The 18,609-nt window shown below is 45.5% G+C and overlaps 1 protein-coding gene across 4 annotated transcripts in view; it reads left to right on the top strand.

The window, feature by feature from the left end:
• ANKRD33B (ankyrin repeat domain 33B) overlaps positions 1-18,609 on the top strand; it is an 87,697-nt gene that overhangs the window by 56,007 nt on the left and 13,081 nt on the right. For all 4 annotated transcript variants that reach the window (XR_014262570.1, XM_082458361.1, XM_082458358.1 and 1 more), the window contains one exon: positions 15,492-15,632. Coding sequence is in view for 3 of the 4 variants with exons in the window: in XM_082458361.1 (XP_082314487.1) it covers positions 15,492-15,632 (141 nt within the window). In the remaining variant the exon portion in view is untranslated. The remainder of the gene's footprint in view (positions 1-15,491; positions 15,633-18,609) is intronic.

Raw genomic sequence — 18,609 nt, 5'->3', positions numbered from 1 at the left:
GAGTGTAAATTAGGATGCAAATGCCTGGGTCTGCCTGTCTGGTGTTCTCTCCAAAGTCTCACCTCCTCAGGTCCTTATGCAGAATAAAGATACAGCTGAATCTGAATTAGGCCTTTACCATGGAGAGGATATATGAAAATAAAGCCTCAAATAATCCCTAAATCTCATTCAACCAGTAATTTCAACCTCTACCTTACTTCCCCTAACAAAAGTATAAAGTAGGATAACCAGAGAAATGAATTACATGCCCCGGGGGTGGCGTTAGGTGTTTACTTTCTCCGTTTCTTCTTCCCTTTGAACAGAAGAGCAGGAGTAAGGTGAAGTGAGAAAACTGCAGGGGTCTTTCTGAACCCGTGATAATACCAAGCTGGCGCAGTACAAGTAACCTCTGGTGCATCCTGAAAACTTCTTATTCCTTGAACTTATCTTTAAGATTTTGGAGGAAATGCACTGAGCCTGGCATTATTTAAGATTTTGGAGGAAATGCCAGCCTGGCATTATTCATGTCACTTGTTTGCTGGGGACAGGGTAGCAGTGAGGCTCCCGGGAGTGGCTGGCAGACTCAGGCTGCCTGTGTGTGTTCTGACTTGTGAACTGGACTTGTGAACTGGATTTGGGGAGGGTCCCGCTTCAGAGGAGAATGTGTGACTTGGCCTGAGGCAAGCCAACGCCTCTTCATCGTATTTATCTTATTATCACTACAGCCGATCACGATTTCTAGTCTGACTTCATTGTGATTTGTATGGATTTTTGAAGTGTTTTCCTTTTACTCGGTTTCTACTGTTTTAAGTACATTGGAACTTGGCACGTCTCTGAGGTTTCCTAGCATCGCCTCGCCTTTTCCCATAAACTCCAGTTTTTGGAGCCTTTCTGGTTGGGCACAGCAATGCCGCCTCCTTCGCAGCAGCTGGCCCTGCTCCTCAGTCAGACAAGAGGAAAGCCTGTCTGTGCTGCCCGCCCCTGCTCCCCTTGTGCGTTTTCCCCTCCTCCGGATGGGGACCAAGAATCTGTTCTCTTCATCCGTGCTGCTGGGACCTGATATTTCCGATCAACAGTTCCCTCTACTGGCCTGGTTTGGAAAAGTATATTTTGAGTACCTGGTGTCAGACCAATCAAGTCTTTAGACAACCCTAATTCCATTTTTAGGTCTGCACAGGTTTATTGTCTGTTGCCTTTCCTTGAATAAAGGAATAAACAAGACGTTTAGCCCATCATTGGTACCCAATTACATGTTGAATTAATAATTGTGATGGCATGTAATCTTAGTTAATGTGGGTTATGGCTTGAAAATTAGCAACCTTTTTGTTAAGTGAATTTTTTCAAGGGAGAAGTAGGAATCCTTCTGCCTTTTTACTTACTAAATATTTATTGAGCTTGCAGTCAGTTGGAAGTTTTGGACTTATGAGCAAGAGTGGTGGCTGTGGGAATCCACCGCCGCATGGAAATGTGGACCATGAAGGCATCATGGTTCAGGTGCCTAATCCAGTCTTGGGGGACCAGGGCAGAGCTTCCAGTGGAAGGGAAGGCTCATCAGGTAATTGGGTAGAAAGCAAAGAAAGAGTATACCAGGCGGGGGACTAGCCTGGTGCAAAGGCCGCCAGATTAGAGAAAGCGTGGTACACGGCTGAATTAAAAAGAGAGTTATGATTAAAGAGTCGAGGAGAAGGGCATTGGTGCAAGAGCTGAGGATGAAGAGGGGATATAGGGGAGGAAAAATAACCTTCTCTCTACACTTCTGGGTTCCCAACGGAGACCCCTGTAATAAAAGACTAACAAGAGAGGACCAGACATCTATAAACACACGTGTATAAATGGGGGACACCCAGGGAAAAATGAATAACTCAAGGAGGTGGCTTAGAACTCTGGCTTATATGTCATCTTCCATAAAGAGCAATACATTTGTGGAGAAATGACAGGACAAGGGAAAGCAGTTTTTGAAGAGTTCTCATCACAAAGAAGAGAAACCATCCCCCCCTGCCCTTTTTGGTACCTATATGAGATGATGGATGTTAACTAAACTTACTGTGGTAATGTTTCACAATATATGTACGTCAAATCATTATGCTGTACACCTTAATTTAACACAGTGATATATGTTAATTATATGTCAGTAAAACTGGGGAAACAAAAAGGAATAAAATAAGAAAATTTATGTCCTGCTTTTAGGCAAATGGGGGAGGGCAGGGAACTTTTCTTGTAATTGCTTCTTCTCAGTTGCCTTCAGCTCAAAATAATTATGTCAAAGTTGCATGTTTTGAGGTGGCATATTCTGCTACCCTTCAGAGAGCTGGGTCAGATAAAAAAGGAGCTAGTTGATTAAAGAGTTGAGACTTCATCTAAAGAGTAGAAACCATGAAGGGTTTTAAGTAGTAGTTGTGTTGGTCAGAAGAGTTTCTTGCTGATAGTGTAGAGAATGGGGCAGAAATAGGACCAGGAAGTCCAGGTAGGAGAGGGGTGGACCCCAGGAAGGATGTGGTGGCCCTCATCCAGGTTAGAAGTGGGGATGGAGAAACACGGACAGGTTTGGAAGATGTTTAAGAGGTGGCATTGGCAGAATTCCATGATACTTGGATGGGGAAGGGGTAGGGGAGGGCTGAAGAGAAAGCCCAGATTTCTGTCTTGGGCACCTCTGTCAGTTATTGGTGGTGTTCATCACTGAATAAGGAATGTGGGTGGGAGGAGCAGGTTTGGAAGAAACATGTTTTGGGTTTGATGTGTAGAGTTTGATTTGTTGGTGGGTTGCCCAAGATGAAATATCCAGTAGACAGATATTTAGGTAAGAAACTCAGAAAGAGAGATTAGCTAGCAATAAGTGATCCAGAAGTTTTAGGATGATAACTTGATCCATGAGAAGGGATAGGATCACCAAGGGAGAGTGTAGGGGATGAGAAGAGGGCTTAGTCATACATCTGAGGAACAGTGGCATTTCAGAAAGCAGAGAACAGAATTCACAAAGAAAATTGAGTGGCCGGAGAGATAGGAAGAAAAGCAGAAGGGTGAGCTATCAGAACATTTGCAGAAAGTGTTTCAAAAAGGATGGAACAAGCAAGTGGTAAATGCTACGGAGATGTCTAGTAAGATGGGAACTGACTAGTAACCATTGGATATTGCTATAAGACAGTCATTGGGGAATGATGGAAGACGGTTTCAGGAGAATTGGTGGAGGGTATAAGTAGCAAGAGTGAGAGTATAAGACTCTGGAAGTTAGACTGAAAAGGAGTCAGATGATTGGTGGTGGGTGGCAGGAATACAAAGACAGGTTCATGGGGATTACTGTTGGTCACTGCAATGAACTGGATGTTTATGTCTTCCCTCCAAATTAGTATGTTGAATCCTAATCCCCAAGTGATGGTAATAGGAGGTGGGGCTTTGGGGGAGGTAATTAGGTCATGAGGATGGAGCCCTCATGAATAGAGTTAGTGCTTTAATACAAGAGACTCCAGAGAGCTCCCTCACCCCTTCTTCCATGTGAGGACACAGCAAGAAGACACCCTATGAACCAGGAAGCGGGCTCTCACCAGACACTGAATCTGCTGGCATCTTGACCTTGAACTTCCCAGCCTCCAGAACTGTGAGAAATAAATGTTTGTTGTTTAAGCCACTCAGTCAATGGCAGTTTCTTACAGCAGCTTGAATGGACTAAGGCAGTCATATATATTTTAAGATGGGAGACCCTTGAGCATATATACCAGCTTACTGCTGCATGACAACCCCCAAACTCTAGTTTAAAATATGTTTATAGTTGATGCATCTGCGGATGGGCTGGGGATCGGCTGATCTAGACTGCCTTTGCTCGTGTGTCTGTGGGTGAGCTGGACCATTCAGCCAGGGCTGCTCTGCTCCATGCATCTCTCATCCTCTACCTGGGACCATTGTATCAGCCTGGCACGTTCTTCTTAGGGAGATAGCTGAGGCACAAGTGTAGAAAGAGTCCCATCAGTGAGTGTGTTTCAAGCTTCTGTTGGCATCATGCCTGTAGATGTCCTGTGAGCCAACGTTCTTCTTGACAGAAGAACTTTGAAGCCACGTGGCAGAAGGCAAGGTGAGGAATTTAGGCCGTTAATACAATCTGGTGGGAATGAATTTGCAAGGCGGGAGAGGTTGAAGAGAAAGAGGAAGTAGTTTGTAGCACAAATATATTCCCCAGAAGTAGATGGGGAGTGGCTTTAAAGCACTGCAAGGGGAGGAGAGATTGCCATCTTTAAATAGGAGAAGAAACACCCTCCTTTTCACTAGGAGGGATGTGGGGAAGTTTTGGGGTTGATGGGGGAAAGTTGAGGGGGTTCCCTTGTGGTTTCAGTTCCCTCTATGAAGTAGGAGGTGTGTCATCTCCTGGGAGGGGTTTGCTGTGAGGTAGGTGACTTAAGAGTGGGAAAGTTTAAAATTCCCCCCTTGGGGTTTGGGGGATTGTTGCTCAGTGGAAATCAAGAGTGGATATGATGCTTCTAAGAACATGTAGATATTATTAACCTTTTTTCTTTAAAACCATGACAATGAACCGAAGGGAGCTTTCCTTTTCTTTGGTAACATAGATAGCTTGAAAGATAGTCCAGCTTGGCTACCATGGACTTCTATCCCCCGTACACTTTCAGAGAAAATGCCATTGGCCATCCAAAGCAAAGCCAGAACCCTGGGGCTGGGGTGGTACCAGGAGCCATCTTTGACTTTTCTCTTTCTGTTACTTGGCTCAGCCCAGTAATCACCAAGACCTGTCCATTCACTTCGCTCTGAGTCAACAACTCCTGTCTACCCTCCGGCCCTCCCCGGGGGGCTGGCCACTATCTCCTCTGTCCATCGCACACCCACTCAGTGAGCACCCCGCCTCCCCCACCACTGGTGAGGCTTGTGGGTGGTGTGGACGGGATCCACACGCGGCAGCCAGTCAAGAACCATCGTCCCTACCCTGCAGTCTTATCGAGTGGCCCTAGCCTAGATCTCCCTTTCATAAGATGAACTTTTGATTTTAGAACAGTTCAGACTTACAGAAAAACTGTAAAGATTGTGCAGAGAATTCCTGAATACCCCACACCTGGTTTCCCCTGTCGTTAGGCTCTTACACTAGGATGATACCTTGGACAAAACAAATAAGCCCATATCGATGCATTTTTTTGGAATTTTATTTTATTTTTTTTTAATACAGCAGGTTCTAATTAGTTATCTGTTTCATACATATTAGCTTATACATGTCAATCCCAATCTCCCAATTCATCACACCACCACCCCCACCCCCGCTTCCCCCCTTGGTGTCCATACATTTGTTCTCTACATCTGTGTCTCTATTTCTGCCTTGCAAACTGGTTCATCTGTACCTTTTTTCTAGATTCCACATATATATGCTAATATACGATATTTGTTTTTCTCTTTCTGACTGACTTCATTCTGTATGACAGTCTCTAGGTCCATCCACATCTCTACAAATGACCCAATTTCGTTCCTTTTTATGGCTGAGTGATATTCCATTGTATATATGTACCACATCTTCTTTACCCATTCGTCTGTCGATGGGCATTTAGGTGGCTTCCATGACCTGGCTATTGTAAATAGTGCTGCAACAAACATTGGGGTGCATGTGTCGTTTGTAATTATGGTTTTCTCTGGGTATATGCCTAGTAGTGGGATTGCTGGGTCATATGGTAGTTCTGTTTTTAGTTTTTTAAGGAACCTCTGTACTCTTCTCCATAGTGGCTGTATCAATTTACATTCCCACCAACAGAGCAAGAGGGTTCCCTTTTCTCCACACGCTCTCCAGCATCTGTTGTTTGTAGATTTTCTGATGATGCCCATTCTCACCGGTATGAGGTGATACCTCATTGTAGTTTTGATTTGCATTTCTCTAATGATTAATGACGTTGAGCATTCTTTCATGTGTCTGTTGGTAATCTGTATATCTTCTTTGGAGAAATGTCTATTTAGGTCTTCTGCCCATTTTTGGATTGGGTTGTTTGTTTTTTTAATATTGAGCTGCATGAGATGTTTATATTTTTTGGAGATTAATCCTTTGTCCATTGATTGGTTTGCAAATATTTTCTCCCATTCTGAAGGTTGTCTTTTCGTCTTGTTTATAGTTTCCTTTGCTGTGCAAAAGCTTTGAAGTTTCATTAGGTCCCATTTGTTTATTTTTGTTTTTATTTCCATTATTCTAGGAGGTGGGTCACAAAGGATCTTGCTGTGATTTATGTCATAGACTGTTCTTCCTGTGTTTTCCTCTAAGAGTTTTATAGTGTCCGGTCTTAAATTTAGGTCTTTAACCCATTTTGAGTTTTTTTTTTGTGTATGGTGTTAGGGAGTGTTCTAATTTCATTCTTTTACATGTAGCTGTCCAGTTTTCCCAGCACCACTTATTGAAGAGGCTGTCTTTTCTCCATTGTATATTCTTACCTCCTTTGTCAGATTAGTTGACCATAGGTGCGTAGGTTTATCTCTGGGCTTTCTATCCTGTTCCATTGATCTATATTTCTGGTTTTGTGCCAGTACCATACTGTCTTGATTACTGTAGCTTTGTAGTATAGTCTGAAGTCCAGGAGCCTGATTCCCCCAGCTCCGTTTTTCTTTCTCAAGATTGCTTTGACTATTCGGGGTCTTTTGTGTTTCTACACAAATTGTAAAATTTTTTGTTCTAGTTCTGTGAAAAATGCCATTGGTAATTTGATAGGGATTGCATTGAATCTGTAGATTGCTTTGGGTAGTATAGTCATTTTCACAATATTGATTCTTCCAATCCAAGAACGTGGTATATCTCTCCATCTGTTTGTGTCATCTTTGATTTCTTTCATCAGTGTCTTATAGTTTTCTGAGAATAGGTCTTTTACCTCCTTAGGTAGGTTTATTCCTAGGTATTTTATTCTTTTTGTTGCAATGGTGAATGGGTTCTTTCCCTAATTTCTCTTTCTGATCTTTCATTGTTAGTGTATAGGAATGCAAGAGATTTCTGTGCATTAATTTTGCATCCTGCAACTTTACCAAATTCATTGATTAGCTCTAGTAGTTTTCTGGTGGCATCTTTAGGATTCTCTATGTATAGTACCATGTCAAACAGTGACAGCTTTAATTCTTTTCCAATTTGTATTCCTTTTATTTCTTTTTCTTCTCTGATTGCCATGGCTAGGACTTCCAAAACTGTGTTGAATAATAGTGGTGATAGTGGACATCCTTGTCTTGTTCCTGATCTTAGAGGAAATGCTTTCAGTTTTTCACCCTTGAGAATGATGTTTGCTGTGGGTTTGTCATATATAGCCTTTATTATGCTGAGTTAGGTTCCCTCTATGCCCACTTTCTGGAGAGTTTTTATCAGAAATGGGTGTTGAATTTTGTCAAAAGCTTTTTCTCCATCTACTGAGATGATCATATGGTTTTTCTTCTTCGATTTGTTAATATGGTGTATCACATTGATTGATTTGCATATATTGAAGAATCCTTGCATCCCTGGGATAAATCCCACTTGATCATGGTGTATGATCCTTTTAATGTGTTGTTGGATTCTGCTTGCTAGTATTTTGTTGAGGATTTTTGCGTCTATATTCATCAGTGATATTGGTCTGGAATTTTCTTTTTTTGTAGTATCTTTGTCTGGTTTAGGTATCAGGGTGATGGTGGCCTTGTAGAATGAGTTTGGGAGTATTCCCTCCTCTGCAATTTTTTGGAAGAGTTTGAGAAGGATGGGTGTTAGCTCTTCTCTAAATGTTTGATAGAATTCACCTGTGAAGCCATCTGGTCCTGGACTTTTGTTTCTTGGAAGGTTTTTAACCACAGGTTCAATTTCATTACTTGTGATTGGTCTGTTCATGTTTTCTATTTCTTCCTGGTTCAGTTTTGGAAGGTTATACCTTTCTAAGAATTTGTCCATTTCTTCCAGGTTGTCCATTTTATTGGCATAGAGTTGCTTGTGGTAGTCTCTTAGGATGCTTTGTATTTCAGCGGTGTCTGTTGTAACTTCTCCTGTTTCATTTCTAATTTTATTGATTTGAGTCCTCTCTCTCTTTTTCTTGATGAGTCTGGCTAATGGGTTATCAATTTTGTTTATCTTCTCAAGGAACCAGGTTTTAGTTTTATTGATCTTTGCTATTTTCTTTGTTTCTATATCATTTATTTCTGCTCTGATCTTTATGATTTCTTTCCTTCTACTAACTTTGGGTTTTGTTTGTTCTACCTTCTCTAGTTCCTTTAGGTGTTAGGTTAGATTGTTTATTTGAAATTTTTCTTGTTTCTTGAGATAGGATTGTATTGCTATAAACTTCCTTCTTAGAATGGCTTTTGCTGCATCCCATAGGTTTTGGATTGTCATGTTTTCATTGTCATTTGTCTCTAGGTATTTGTTGATTTCCTCTTTGATTTCTTCAGTGATCTCTTGGTTATTTAGTAACGTATTGTTTAGCCTCCATGTGTTCGTGTTTTTTTACTTTTTCCCCCTGCAATTGATTTCTAATCTCATAGCGTTGTGGTTGGAAAAGATGCTTGGTATGATTTCAATTTTCTTAAATTTACTGAGGCTTGATTTGTGACCCAAATGTGATCTATTCTGGAGAATGTTCCATGTGCACTTGAGAAGAAAATGTAATCTGCTGTTTTCGGATGGAATGTCCTATAAATATCAATTAAATCTATCTGGTCTATTGTGTCATTTAAAGCTTGTGTTTCCTTATTAATTTTCTGTCTGGATGATCTGTCCATTGGTGCAAGTGAGGTGTTAAAGTCCCCCACTATTGTGTTACTGTCCATTTCCTCCTTCATAGCTGTTAGCATTTGCCTTATGTACTGAGGTGCTCCTATGTTGGGTGCATATGTATTTATAACTGTTATATCTTCTTCTTGGATTGATCCCTTGAGCATTATGTAGTGTCTTTCCTTGTCTCTTGTAACATTCTTTATTTTAATGTCTATTTTATCTGATATGAGAATTGCTACTCCAGCTTTCTTTTGATTTCCATTTGCATGGAATCTGTTTTTCCATCCCCTCACTTTCAGTCTGTATGTGTCCCTAGGTTTGAAGTGGGTGTCTTGTAGACAGCCTATATATGGGTCTTGTTTTTGTATCCATTCAGCGAGCCTGTGTCTTTTGGTTGGAAAATTTAATCCGTTCACGTTAAGGTAATTATCGATATGTATGTTCCTATTACCATTTTCTTCATTGTTTTGGGTTTGTTTTTGTAGGTCCTTTTCTTTTCTTGTGTTTCCTGCGTAGAGAAGTTCCTTTAGCATTTGTTGTAGAGCTGGTTTGGTGGTGCTGAATTCTCTTAGCTTTTGCTTGTCTGTAAAGCTTTTGATTTCTCTGTCAAATCTGAATGAGATTCTTGCTGGGTAGAGTGATCTTGGTTGTAGGTTCTTCCCTTTCATCACTTTAAATATATTGTGCCAGTCCCTTCTGGCTTGTAGAGTTTCTGTTGAGAAATCAATCAGCTGTTAACCTTATGGGAGTTCCCTTGCATGTTATTTGTCGTTTTTCCCTTGTTGCTTTTAATAATTTTTCTTTGTCTTTAATTTTTGTCAGTTTGATTACTATGTATCTCAGCATGTTTCTTCTTGGGTTTATCCTGCCTGGGACTCTGTGCTTCCTGTTCTTGTGTGGCTATTTCTTTTCCCATGTTAGGGAAATTTTCGACTATAATCTCTAAATATTTTCTCGGGTCCTTTCTCTCTCTCTCTTCTCCTTCTGGGACCCCTATAATACAAATGTCGCTGTGTTTAATGTTATCCTAGAGGTCTCTTAGGCTGTCTTCATTTCTTTTCATTCTTTTCTCTTTATTCTGTTCTGTGGCAGTGAATTCCACCATTCTGTCTTCCAGGTCACTTATCTGTTCTTCTGCCTCAGTTATTCTGCTATTGATTCCTTCTAGTGTATTTTTGATTTCAGTTACTGTATTGTTCATCTGTGTTTGCTTGTCCTTTAATTCTTCTAGGTGTTTGTTCTTTAATTCTTCTAGGTCTTTGTTCAACATTTCTTGCATCTTCTCAATCTTTGCCTCCATTTTTTTTCGGAGGTCCTGGATCATTTTAACTATCATTATTCTGACTTCTTTTTCTGGAAGGTTGCCTATCTCCACTTCATTTAGTTGTTTTTCTGGGGTTTTATCTTGTTCCTTTATCTGGTACATAGACCTCTGCCTTTTCATTTTGTCTGTCTTTCTGTGAATGTGGTTTTCATTCCACAGGCTGCAGGATTGTAGTTCTTCTTGCTTCTGCTGTTTGCCTTCTGGTGGATGAGGCTGTCTAAGAGGCTTGTTCAAGCTTCCTGATGGGAGGGACTGGTGGTGGATAGAGCTGGGTGTTGCTCTGGTGGGCAGGGCTCAGTAAAACTTTAATCTGCTTGTCTGCTGATTGGTGGGGCTGAGTTCCCTCCCTGTTGGTTGTTTGGCCTGAGGTGGCCCAGCACTGGAGCCTACCTGGCTCTTTGGTTGGGCTAATGGTGGACTCTGGGAGGGCTCACGCCATGGAGTACTTCCCAGAACTTCTGCTGCCAGTGTCCTTGTCCCCATGGTGAGCCACAGCTGCCCCCCGCCTCTGCAGGAGACCCTCCAACACTAGCAGGTAGGTCTGGTTCAGTCTCCTATGGGGTCACTCTCCTTCCCCTGCATCCTGATGTGCACACTACTTTGTGTGTGCCCTCCAAGAGTGGGGTCTCTGTTTCCCCCAGTCTTGTCGAAGTCCTGCAGCCAAATCCCACTAGCCTTCAAAGTCTGATGCTCTGGGAATTCCTCCTCCCGTTGCCAGACCCCCAGGTTGGGAAGCCTGACGTGGGGCTCAGAGCCTTCACTCCAGTGGGTGGACTTCTGTGGTCTAAGTGTTCTCCAGTTTGTGAGTCACCCACCCAGCAGTTATGGGATTTGATTTTATTGTGATTGTGCCCCTCCTACCATCTCATTGTGGCTTCTCCTTTGTCTTTGGATGTGGGGTATCTTTTTTGGTGAGTTCCAGTGTCTTCCTGTCAATGACTGTTCAGCAGTTAGTTGTGATTCCGGTGCTCTCGCAAGAGGGAGTGAGCGCATGTCCTTGTACTCTGCCATCTTGAACCCATCTTCTCAATGCATTTTTGTTATTAACTCAAGTCCATTTTTTTATTCAGACTTCCTCAGTTTTCCCCTAGTGTCCTTTTTCTGTTCCAAGATCCCAGCTAGGATCCCATGTGACATTTTGTTGTCATGTCCCCTCATCCTCCTCTTGGTTGTGACAGTTTCTCAGACTTTATGACTTTGACAGTCTGGGGAGTGCTTGTCAGGTACTTGTCAGGTAGAGTGTCCCTCAATTTGTGTGTGTCTGGTGTTTTTTGCATGATTAGAGTGGAGTTGCAGGTTTTTCAAAGGAGGACTACAGAGGAAAGTGCCATTTTCATGACATCATATGAAGGGGTTTGTTAAAGAAAAAGAAATGTTCAATGACACCTGTTAGAGATGGTCAGGCAGACTATTCAAAAATCATCTCGGTAGGTATGAGGACCATCACAATGGGATTTTGCACCGGGGGAGAGGGTAGGCTCAACTCCGATTGCAGCATGGATTCGTGGGTGTTTATAGCCAAGGAGCAGGGTGGGGGTCTGGGGACGGGAAATGACTAAGAGGAAACATCAGGGAGATTCCGGCCAAACCGACCTAACAAGATTCTTGCGGAAGACAGGCCAGGGTGATCGGATGTCACCTGGGGGCTGGTGGAGGATGAGGAATGACCAGATAGCACGGTGGGGATGAGGGTGGTTCTTGTTAAACTGACTTATCAGCAGGGATCTTGCTAAAAGTAGATTTTACAAGGAAGGGCACAGATGGGCTTGGGGAGAAGGTTCAGGAGCCTGACTGAAGTTTGATCAGGCAAAGAATCTTTGTCGGCACAGGCCCTGGACATGACCGTTGACCCTGATCACCAGGCTGAGGTCATGTTGGCCATACTTCTCTCTTGTGAGATTACCGCTCCACCACCATCCCCAACATAGTCTACTCTTTGGAGGGGAGTCTCTGTGCACAGCCCACAAGAGAACGAGTGGGTGCTTATGTGTCACCTCCTTGGGAGTGGAGCAAGTGCATAAGTTATTTGGAGTTTTTCTGCCCAGAAATTTGTCTGTTAGGCCCTTTTTATACAACACCTTTATCTCCTGTCATTTTCACAATTGTGAGGTTGATATTATCTCCCATTTTCCAGATGTGGAAACAGAGACTCAGTGAAGTTGACCTACCTCCCCAGGCTCACCCAGATTTTAAGTGGCAGGCTGGGAGCTTGAATTTGGGTGTTCTCAGAGCCAACTCTCTTAAGTACTCAGTTCTCTGTCTGCATGGCCATTTAGTTACTCCACTGAAGCTATGTCATCAAGAATTAACTTATTCCTTGGGCTGCTTAAGCCCTTCTCTTAGGCAGGGTAAGACTCATGGGGTCGGTCGAGGATGTCCTTTAGCTCTGTGTGGTCAGCCCACTCGTTAAGTCCACTCTGAGGACTTCAGGAACCAAATCCTATTCCATACGGTCAAAGTTGGACTAGACTCAAACTAGATTTCCATATGGGGCACATTCTGTTACGCAAGGAAGGCTGTATTCTTCCTATCATCCATCTATCTATCTATCTATCTATCTATCTATCTATCTATCTATCTATCATCTATCTGTCTATCTTACTGAAGGAAAAGAAAAAAGCTCCTTTTGGTTAATTGTCATGATTTTAAAGAAGAAAGGTTAATATCTATTCAGATTAATATCTATTCATTCTTAGCAGCACTGCGTCCATCCTTGATTTCAGTTGAGCGAGGTTGTCTCGTGCTAACAGGTGTTGTTCTGTCATCCTGGGAAAGCCAGTGGGGAGCTGAGAGTGATTTCATGGGTCACTGAGAGCTCGAGCCTGTAGTCAGTAGTCAGAACGAGTGGACTGCACGTTGGTTTTTCTGATCTCTACATAACATGCAGAACAGATCTGTATAATGGGCCGTTGGTTTTGTGGATTGTCAGTTTTTTCTCTCCCCGCCTGTTCAGAGTGTTTAGGATATGTCCGTGCAAAGGACATCGTGCTAAAAATGCAGTGGCCACGCTCTTTCACGTTTTTAAAGAAACGGCTCCAAACGAATTGCAATTCGTTTCACTATGACCCTGGCTAAATCTAACTGACAGGTGCTGCAAAGTGTTTAGCTGGACGACAAACCCAACGGAGATCAAAGGACTCCCCTCCCCCGCCCCTGCTCCAACGGTTTAGAGCAGTTAAGCTGCTTTGGGCACCTGACAGCCAGCATCGTCCCCTGGCGGGGGTGTGCTCTGTAAAGGAGAGCAGAAAGCAAAGTGGTGTGAATGACTCAAAAAGCGTCAGCTGCTGGTTGGAACCTGTGAGTCACAGAGCGGGAAGGTCCCACCCGTTTGCTTCTGGCTTGCTAACCCCCTGACACAATCATATTAGTCAGTGCTTATCTCAGAAAGTCAGAAAGCTGCATGATTTTTGCGATGAGTTCAGGAGGTTGGCTGAGGTCCATGGTGAGGGGACAACACTGCTTCTGGAGGAGCCCACACTCTAGTTTCTGTTGCTTGTTTCGTTTTTAACTTGGAAGTTGAGGAGAAGGATGCACTGTTGCTTGGCCAGCAGCCTGCAGTGCCTGGGTGCCACTCAAGGAGGGTAACTGGGTCCCCGCCTGCACTCTGGCTGTCTCGGTCGGCGTGCGATGGGGGGACGGAGCTCCCGCCGTGGGAGGAGTTACTGGTGGGCGTGCACAGCACTGGCAGGACCCGGATGGAGGCCCAGGAGACGTCGCTGCAGCAGGGGAGGGGTGGGGTCTCCACGCTGCTGTGCTGGGGGCCTCCGCGCCCTCGGCCTCCCAGTCTGCAGGGCAAGGGGGGCTGCATCTCGGGAGCACCTTGTGTCCCATGGCTGCCCGCCCTCCGGAGGAGGCCTCCCGTCCTCTGCCACGTGTCCAGTCTCACCCAGTGCGCTTCCTGATAGCAGCCGGGGACGGAGCCTCAGGGGTCCGGGCTCCTCCGTGGTGCACAGGCCTCCCTGCGAGCAGCTGGTGGTGCCCAGCAGCAGAAGTCGCAGTGCAGTGTCCACCAGGCGTCACACCTGCAGCCCTGACAGTGGGGCTTCCGGGGGACATGCATGGGGTGGGGATGACGGTGGCATTTCCGAGCCAGTCCTCGGCGTGTAAGGATGGAGGCTGGGTCCCCAGGCCCTCCATGCAGGCTCAGGTGAGAGCTTCGGCAGACTGCCCACCCTCCCGAGGTGTGTTAGCCGTCACCGTTAGGGCCAGGATGGAAATGGCAACCAAGAGGCAGGCTGGCGGGTCAGGGAGAAGGTGCGCAGGAGAGGAAGCCGTCCTTCCACCTTGGTCCTGAAACAGTGAAGTCTGAGCCTCTAGGACAGTGGCTCTCAACAGGGGTGATTCTGCCACCACAGGGGATATTTGGCAACGTCTGGACACATTTTTGGTTGTCATACCTGGGAGGGAGGAGGGTTATGGTAGCTACTGGCATCTAGTGGGTAGAGCCCAGGGATGCGGCTAACCGTCCCATACTGCACAGAACAGCCCTACAGCAAAGAATAATCCGGCCCCAGGTGTCAAGAGTGCCAAGGTTGGGACCCTGCTCTGAGGGGCTAAAGAGTCTCGGGGGGAGGGTGGCGTGTCATTTCACTCGAGGACTTAATAAATGTGGCCAGTGGGCTTCGGGCAGCATGGGCATTTGACCACAGAGCCTCTCGATGTGGCACAAGCGTCGTTGGAGGACCTTTCTCCGGGTGAACCAGGAGCATCCTGGGAACACTGCTTCTCACGGGAGGTTCTCCTTATTCACCGCTATCCAAGAGTGCGTGGGCTTTTTGAAAACCCTCTGGGAGTGAGCAGAAAATCAGGCCCTTTTTTGGAAGTGCGAGGCGATAGAGGGGAGAAATCTATATTCTGAAATGAATGTTCTTACCTGCTTGGGTTTATGGATAAGGGTCTGGGTAGCAATACTCCCTGGGTTCCCTGTCTGTGTGTGTGTGTGAGTGTGTGTGTGAGAGAGAAAGAGAGCCTTCTGAGCGGTGATAGGGTGGCAGTGTGCACTGGCATATCCTGTTGTTATGATGATGAGATGAAGACTTTCTCCTCCCTGAGGCTCTGGGCCTCTGGGAAATGGCTCCCAGGTTCATCTTCGGTTTTGCATTGGCGTCTCCTGCTGGGCGCCGATGCATCCAGGGCCTCTCCGCTGACCAGCCAGCGTCTGCGTCGGGCCAGCTCGGGTTTGCCCACGCCACCCCCGCAGTGTCCCTGCTCCCCACATTCATTCCCTCCTCAACAGGTTGATGGGACAACTGGGCTTCCAAGTGGCTTGGCAGGAGGGAATAATGAACCAGAGGCAGCAACGCCGTGGCCGGGGCAGGACCCTCTGTCTTCTCGTTTCCTGGACTCCTGAGAATTATTTTTTGTGGCCTGAGAGGCAGACACACACACACACACACCCCAGAGTGGCGGACCATGCCACGTTTCCCTCTGTCTGTGTAGGAAGGCCGCTGGAATGCCCGCTCTTTGTGAAGTGTGGTCCATACATGTGTGCATTTCTCTTTGCAGGGCACGTCACCATCACCAACTACTTGTTGAACTATTTCCCCGGTCTTGACCTTGAAAGGAGGAACGTGTTTGGGTTCACGGCCCTGATGAAAGCCGCCATGCAGGGCCGGACGGAGTGCATCCGAGCCCTGATGCTAGCAGGTATGTCCCCACCTGTCCCATGCAGTCCCAGGGTCCCGGGAAATGCTGAGTTGGCTCCTTTAAAGAATACGTGTTGAAGGGATGAATCCCCCCATAGAAACCAAGCCTAGTGGATGCAGCAAAGGAACGTTTCTTTGTTGAGATATATGGCTGCCATCATCCGAGTTGAAACAAGAACAAAAGCTCCTGCTTTCAGGGTGGGTGGGAGGCCACAGCACTGGTCACCCCGTAGGCCAGCCCTCCTGTTTCCTCGCCTCCTAGCCTCCTCCTGCCTGCGTTTGTTCTTCACAAACGTGTGCTCTGGTCTTGACGCCGGCAAGATGGTCCTATTGAAGGTGGACAAAGGGATGGCAGGGTCTGCCCAGGAGCCCTCCCGGGTGTCCGCTTGCTGGTGGGTGGAGTCACGTGGTCATGTGATGTTGTAACTGAGTGAGGGCTCGTGTGCCCGCAGTGCAGAAAGCCATACTCGAATGACGGCTGGTATTTGCAGCAAAGTAAGGGTTTATTTGCAGGGCACCAAGCAAGGAGTATCGGCAGCTTATGCTCAGAAGACCTGAACCTCCTGATGGCTTTTAGGCAACGGTTTTTAAAGACAGTGTTAGGGGAGAGGGTCGTAGGCTGCCTGACCAGCTTGTTGACCTTCTGATCGGCTGGTGGGTGAGGTAACAGGGTGATGCTTCAGGAATCTCAATCTCAACCTTCGGGTTCCAGCCGGTCTGGGATCGAGTGCTTGTGGTCAGCGTAGAGTGACCCTCCTCCACTGGGAGGGGGGTCTTAGTTTCTGCAGAACAACTCAGAGATATGCACCAGACTGTCACCTATATCCCTTCAGGAGGAACTAGGAGTCCTGTGACTCTGTTGTCCTGGTCATTAACAGCTTAAGTCTGCTCTTTGGAACTCGAGGAAGGCCTAGGAGACTAAAGCCTTTTTTCTACAAACAAGAAACAGGGGACACGGATGGGCTTTTGCACCCGGGAAGGCCTCACGGGGTCCTGCTCAGTTTCAATCCCCCGTTTTCTTTGATGTGCATCAATCCTGAGGAGAACAGGAGTGGGACAAGAAAGGGATTAAAGTTTTGGGTAGAGAGGTTCATCATAAACTGTGGGCGTGGGACTCGGTTTTAGGGGTCTTCGTCTCCGTGTGGGGCAGTTTCTTTCTGGCCGGCATCACAGCGGAATGTTCTCAGGCTGGGCCAGCACGGCAGGCCCCCCTTTGCGCTTTTGGCCTCATCATCTTGAGGGAAGCCCCTCCTGTGAGCCTCTCTGTCCTCATCTGTGAAATGGGAGTAATGACTTCTTCCCCACCTCCCTGAGGATGAAATACATCACTTTGTAAACTCTCTGGGGCTACACATATTTAAGGAATTACCGAACTGAATTCCTTGTGACTAATCTCTAGTAGTTTTCCCCCTCACTCTAAAATGGAATCAATGATCATTGTTAGGGCGCACACGCCTCATTGGGTTATTGTGACAATAAAATGAGAAAATGTATATGAAGCACGCACCCAGGGTCAGGTGCAGAGGGAGCATCTCGAACAGTGGGAGATGCTGTTGTCGCCGTTATTTAATTTCATTATCTTAGTTTATTTTGTTTTTGTTCTTGGCACTGGGTTCAGCCGGTCTTGCTTGGCCCTACGAGCTCCCAGAGAGGCGGCATCCCCTCCCGTCTCAGTATCTTGAGGACCACGTTAAAATCCTTCCAGGCACCAGCCTGGGCTAGTAGCTCTGTTTAGACAACTTGCTTCTTTTTGTAAATAAACCTTCATTTGGGGATAAGTTTAGGTGTATGCAAAAGCGACAGAGATAGTAGAGACAGCACCCACAGAGCCCCGACTCAGCACCGCCCCCCACCCCCCGACCATGTTAGCATCTTACCGAGAGGCAGAAACTGCACAATACAAGCCACTAAAGTCCAGACTTTATCCAGATGTCACCAGTTCTTCCACAGATGGCCCCTTTCTGTTCCAGCATCCCAGCCAGGCTCCCACACTGAGTTGTCACATGTCCCCAGTCTATTCTGGTCCCCAGAAGTTGCTCAGTCTTCATGCCTTGTTCATGACTTGGTCTTGACAGTGGCCAATGAACACTGGTCCCCCAACCTGAGCCCATCTGTCTTTTTTCCTTGTGATTAGATTGGGGTTACAGGATTTGTTACAAACCTACCTTGGATTGTTTTTTTCTCCTGCTTTAACTGAAGTGTTTTAGGGGATGCTGCAAGAAAAATAAATTCAGTAAGCGAAGACAGAGGCTTCGAAGATGAAAACCTTCTTGGAATTAAAAAAGATCCTAATTAAAATTAATCTCATTGGTTGTGCTTTTGACTCAGTGACAGTTTCATTTTTTTAAAGTGAGATAGCCATTTCCACAGGGTTTATCAGTGACATCAGGGAGGGATGGTTCCTCCTAATTTAATGGTGATTAGGATGCTTTTGTGTTTTGGGGGGAGCTTCATCTGCTTTTACTGCTTCTGGATCTAGTTATAATTGAGTGTAAATTAGCAATTCACTTTTACAACCAAAAACTTTCGATGTCAATCCAGGCATTTTCCCCAGTGAGTTAATTTGAATTACAAACTCTCTTGTTTTCAGATTAATTACCTTCTAATCAGTCTGGACCGTGCATGGGCTTTGCTGTCATTTTTTCCCCTGAGTCTGGTAGAGGTTTCAGGCATTTACAGATCACAGAACCTTTCAGATCTCGCGAGAGATGGGCCTGCTTAAGGGCAGTGTGTTCAATGCTAATGTGTTTTTTTTCTTTTCCCTTAGTTATTTGGATAACAAATTTGGCATTAGGTTTTATATACCCTACCTTTCCTGTTCCCGTCAACGTGAGCACAACCCCATCAAAGTCTAGAATAATCCACATGAGTGCAGACCTCTAGTGCCTCCGTTCCTGAACTGTATCTGGTCAGAGCAGAATGGCCAATAGAACCAACTTGGAAATCAGGACCCCTGGTTTCAAATTCCAGCCCCACCA

The sequence above is a fragment of the Balaenoptera physalus genome, assembly GCF_965194825.1.
Source record: "Balaenoptera physalus genome assembly, chromosome: 3".
Classification (NCBI taxonomy): Eukaryota; Metazoa; Chordata; class Mammalia; order Artiodactyla; family Balaenopteridae; genus Balaenoptera; species Balaenoptera physalus.
Note: the sequence above shows the minus strand (reverse complement) of the source record. Positions and strands in the feature narration are given on the sequence as shown.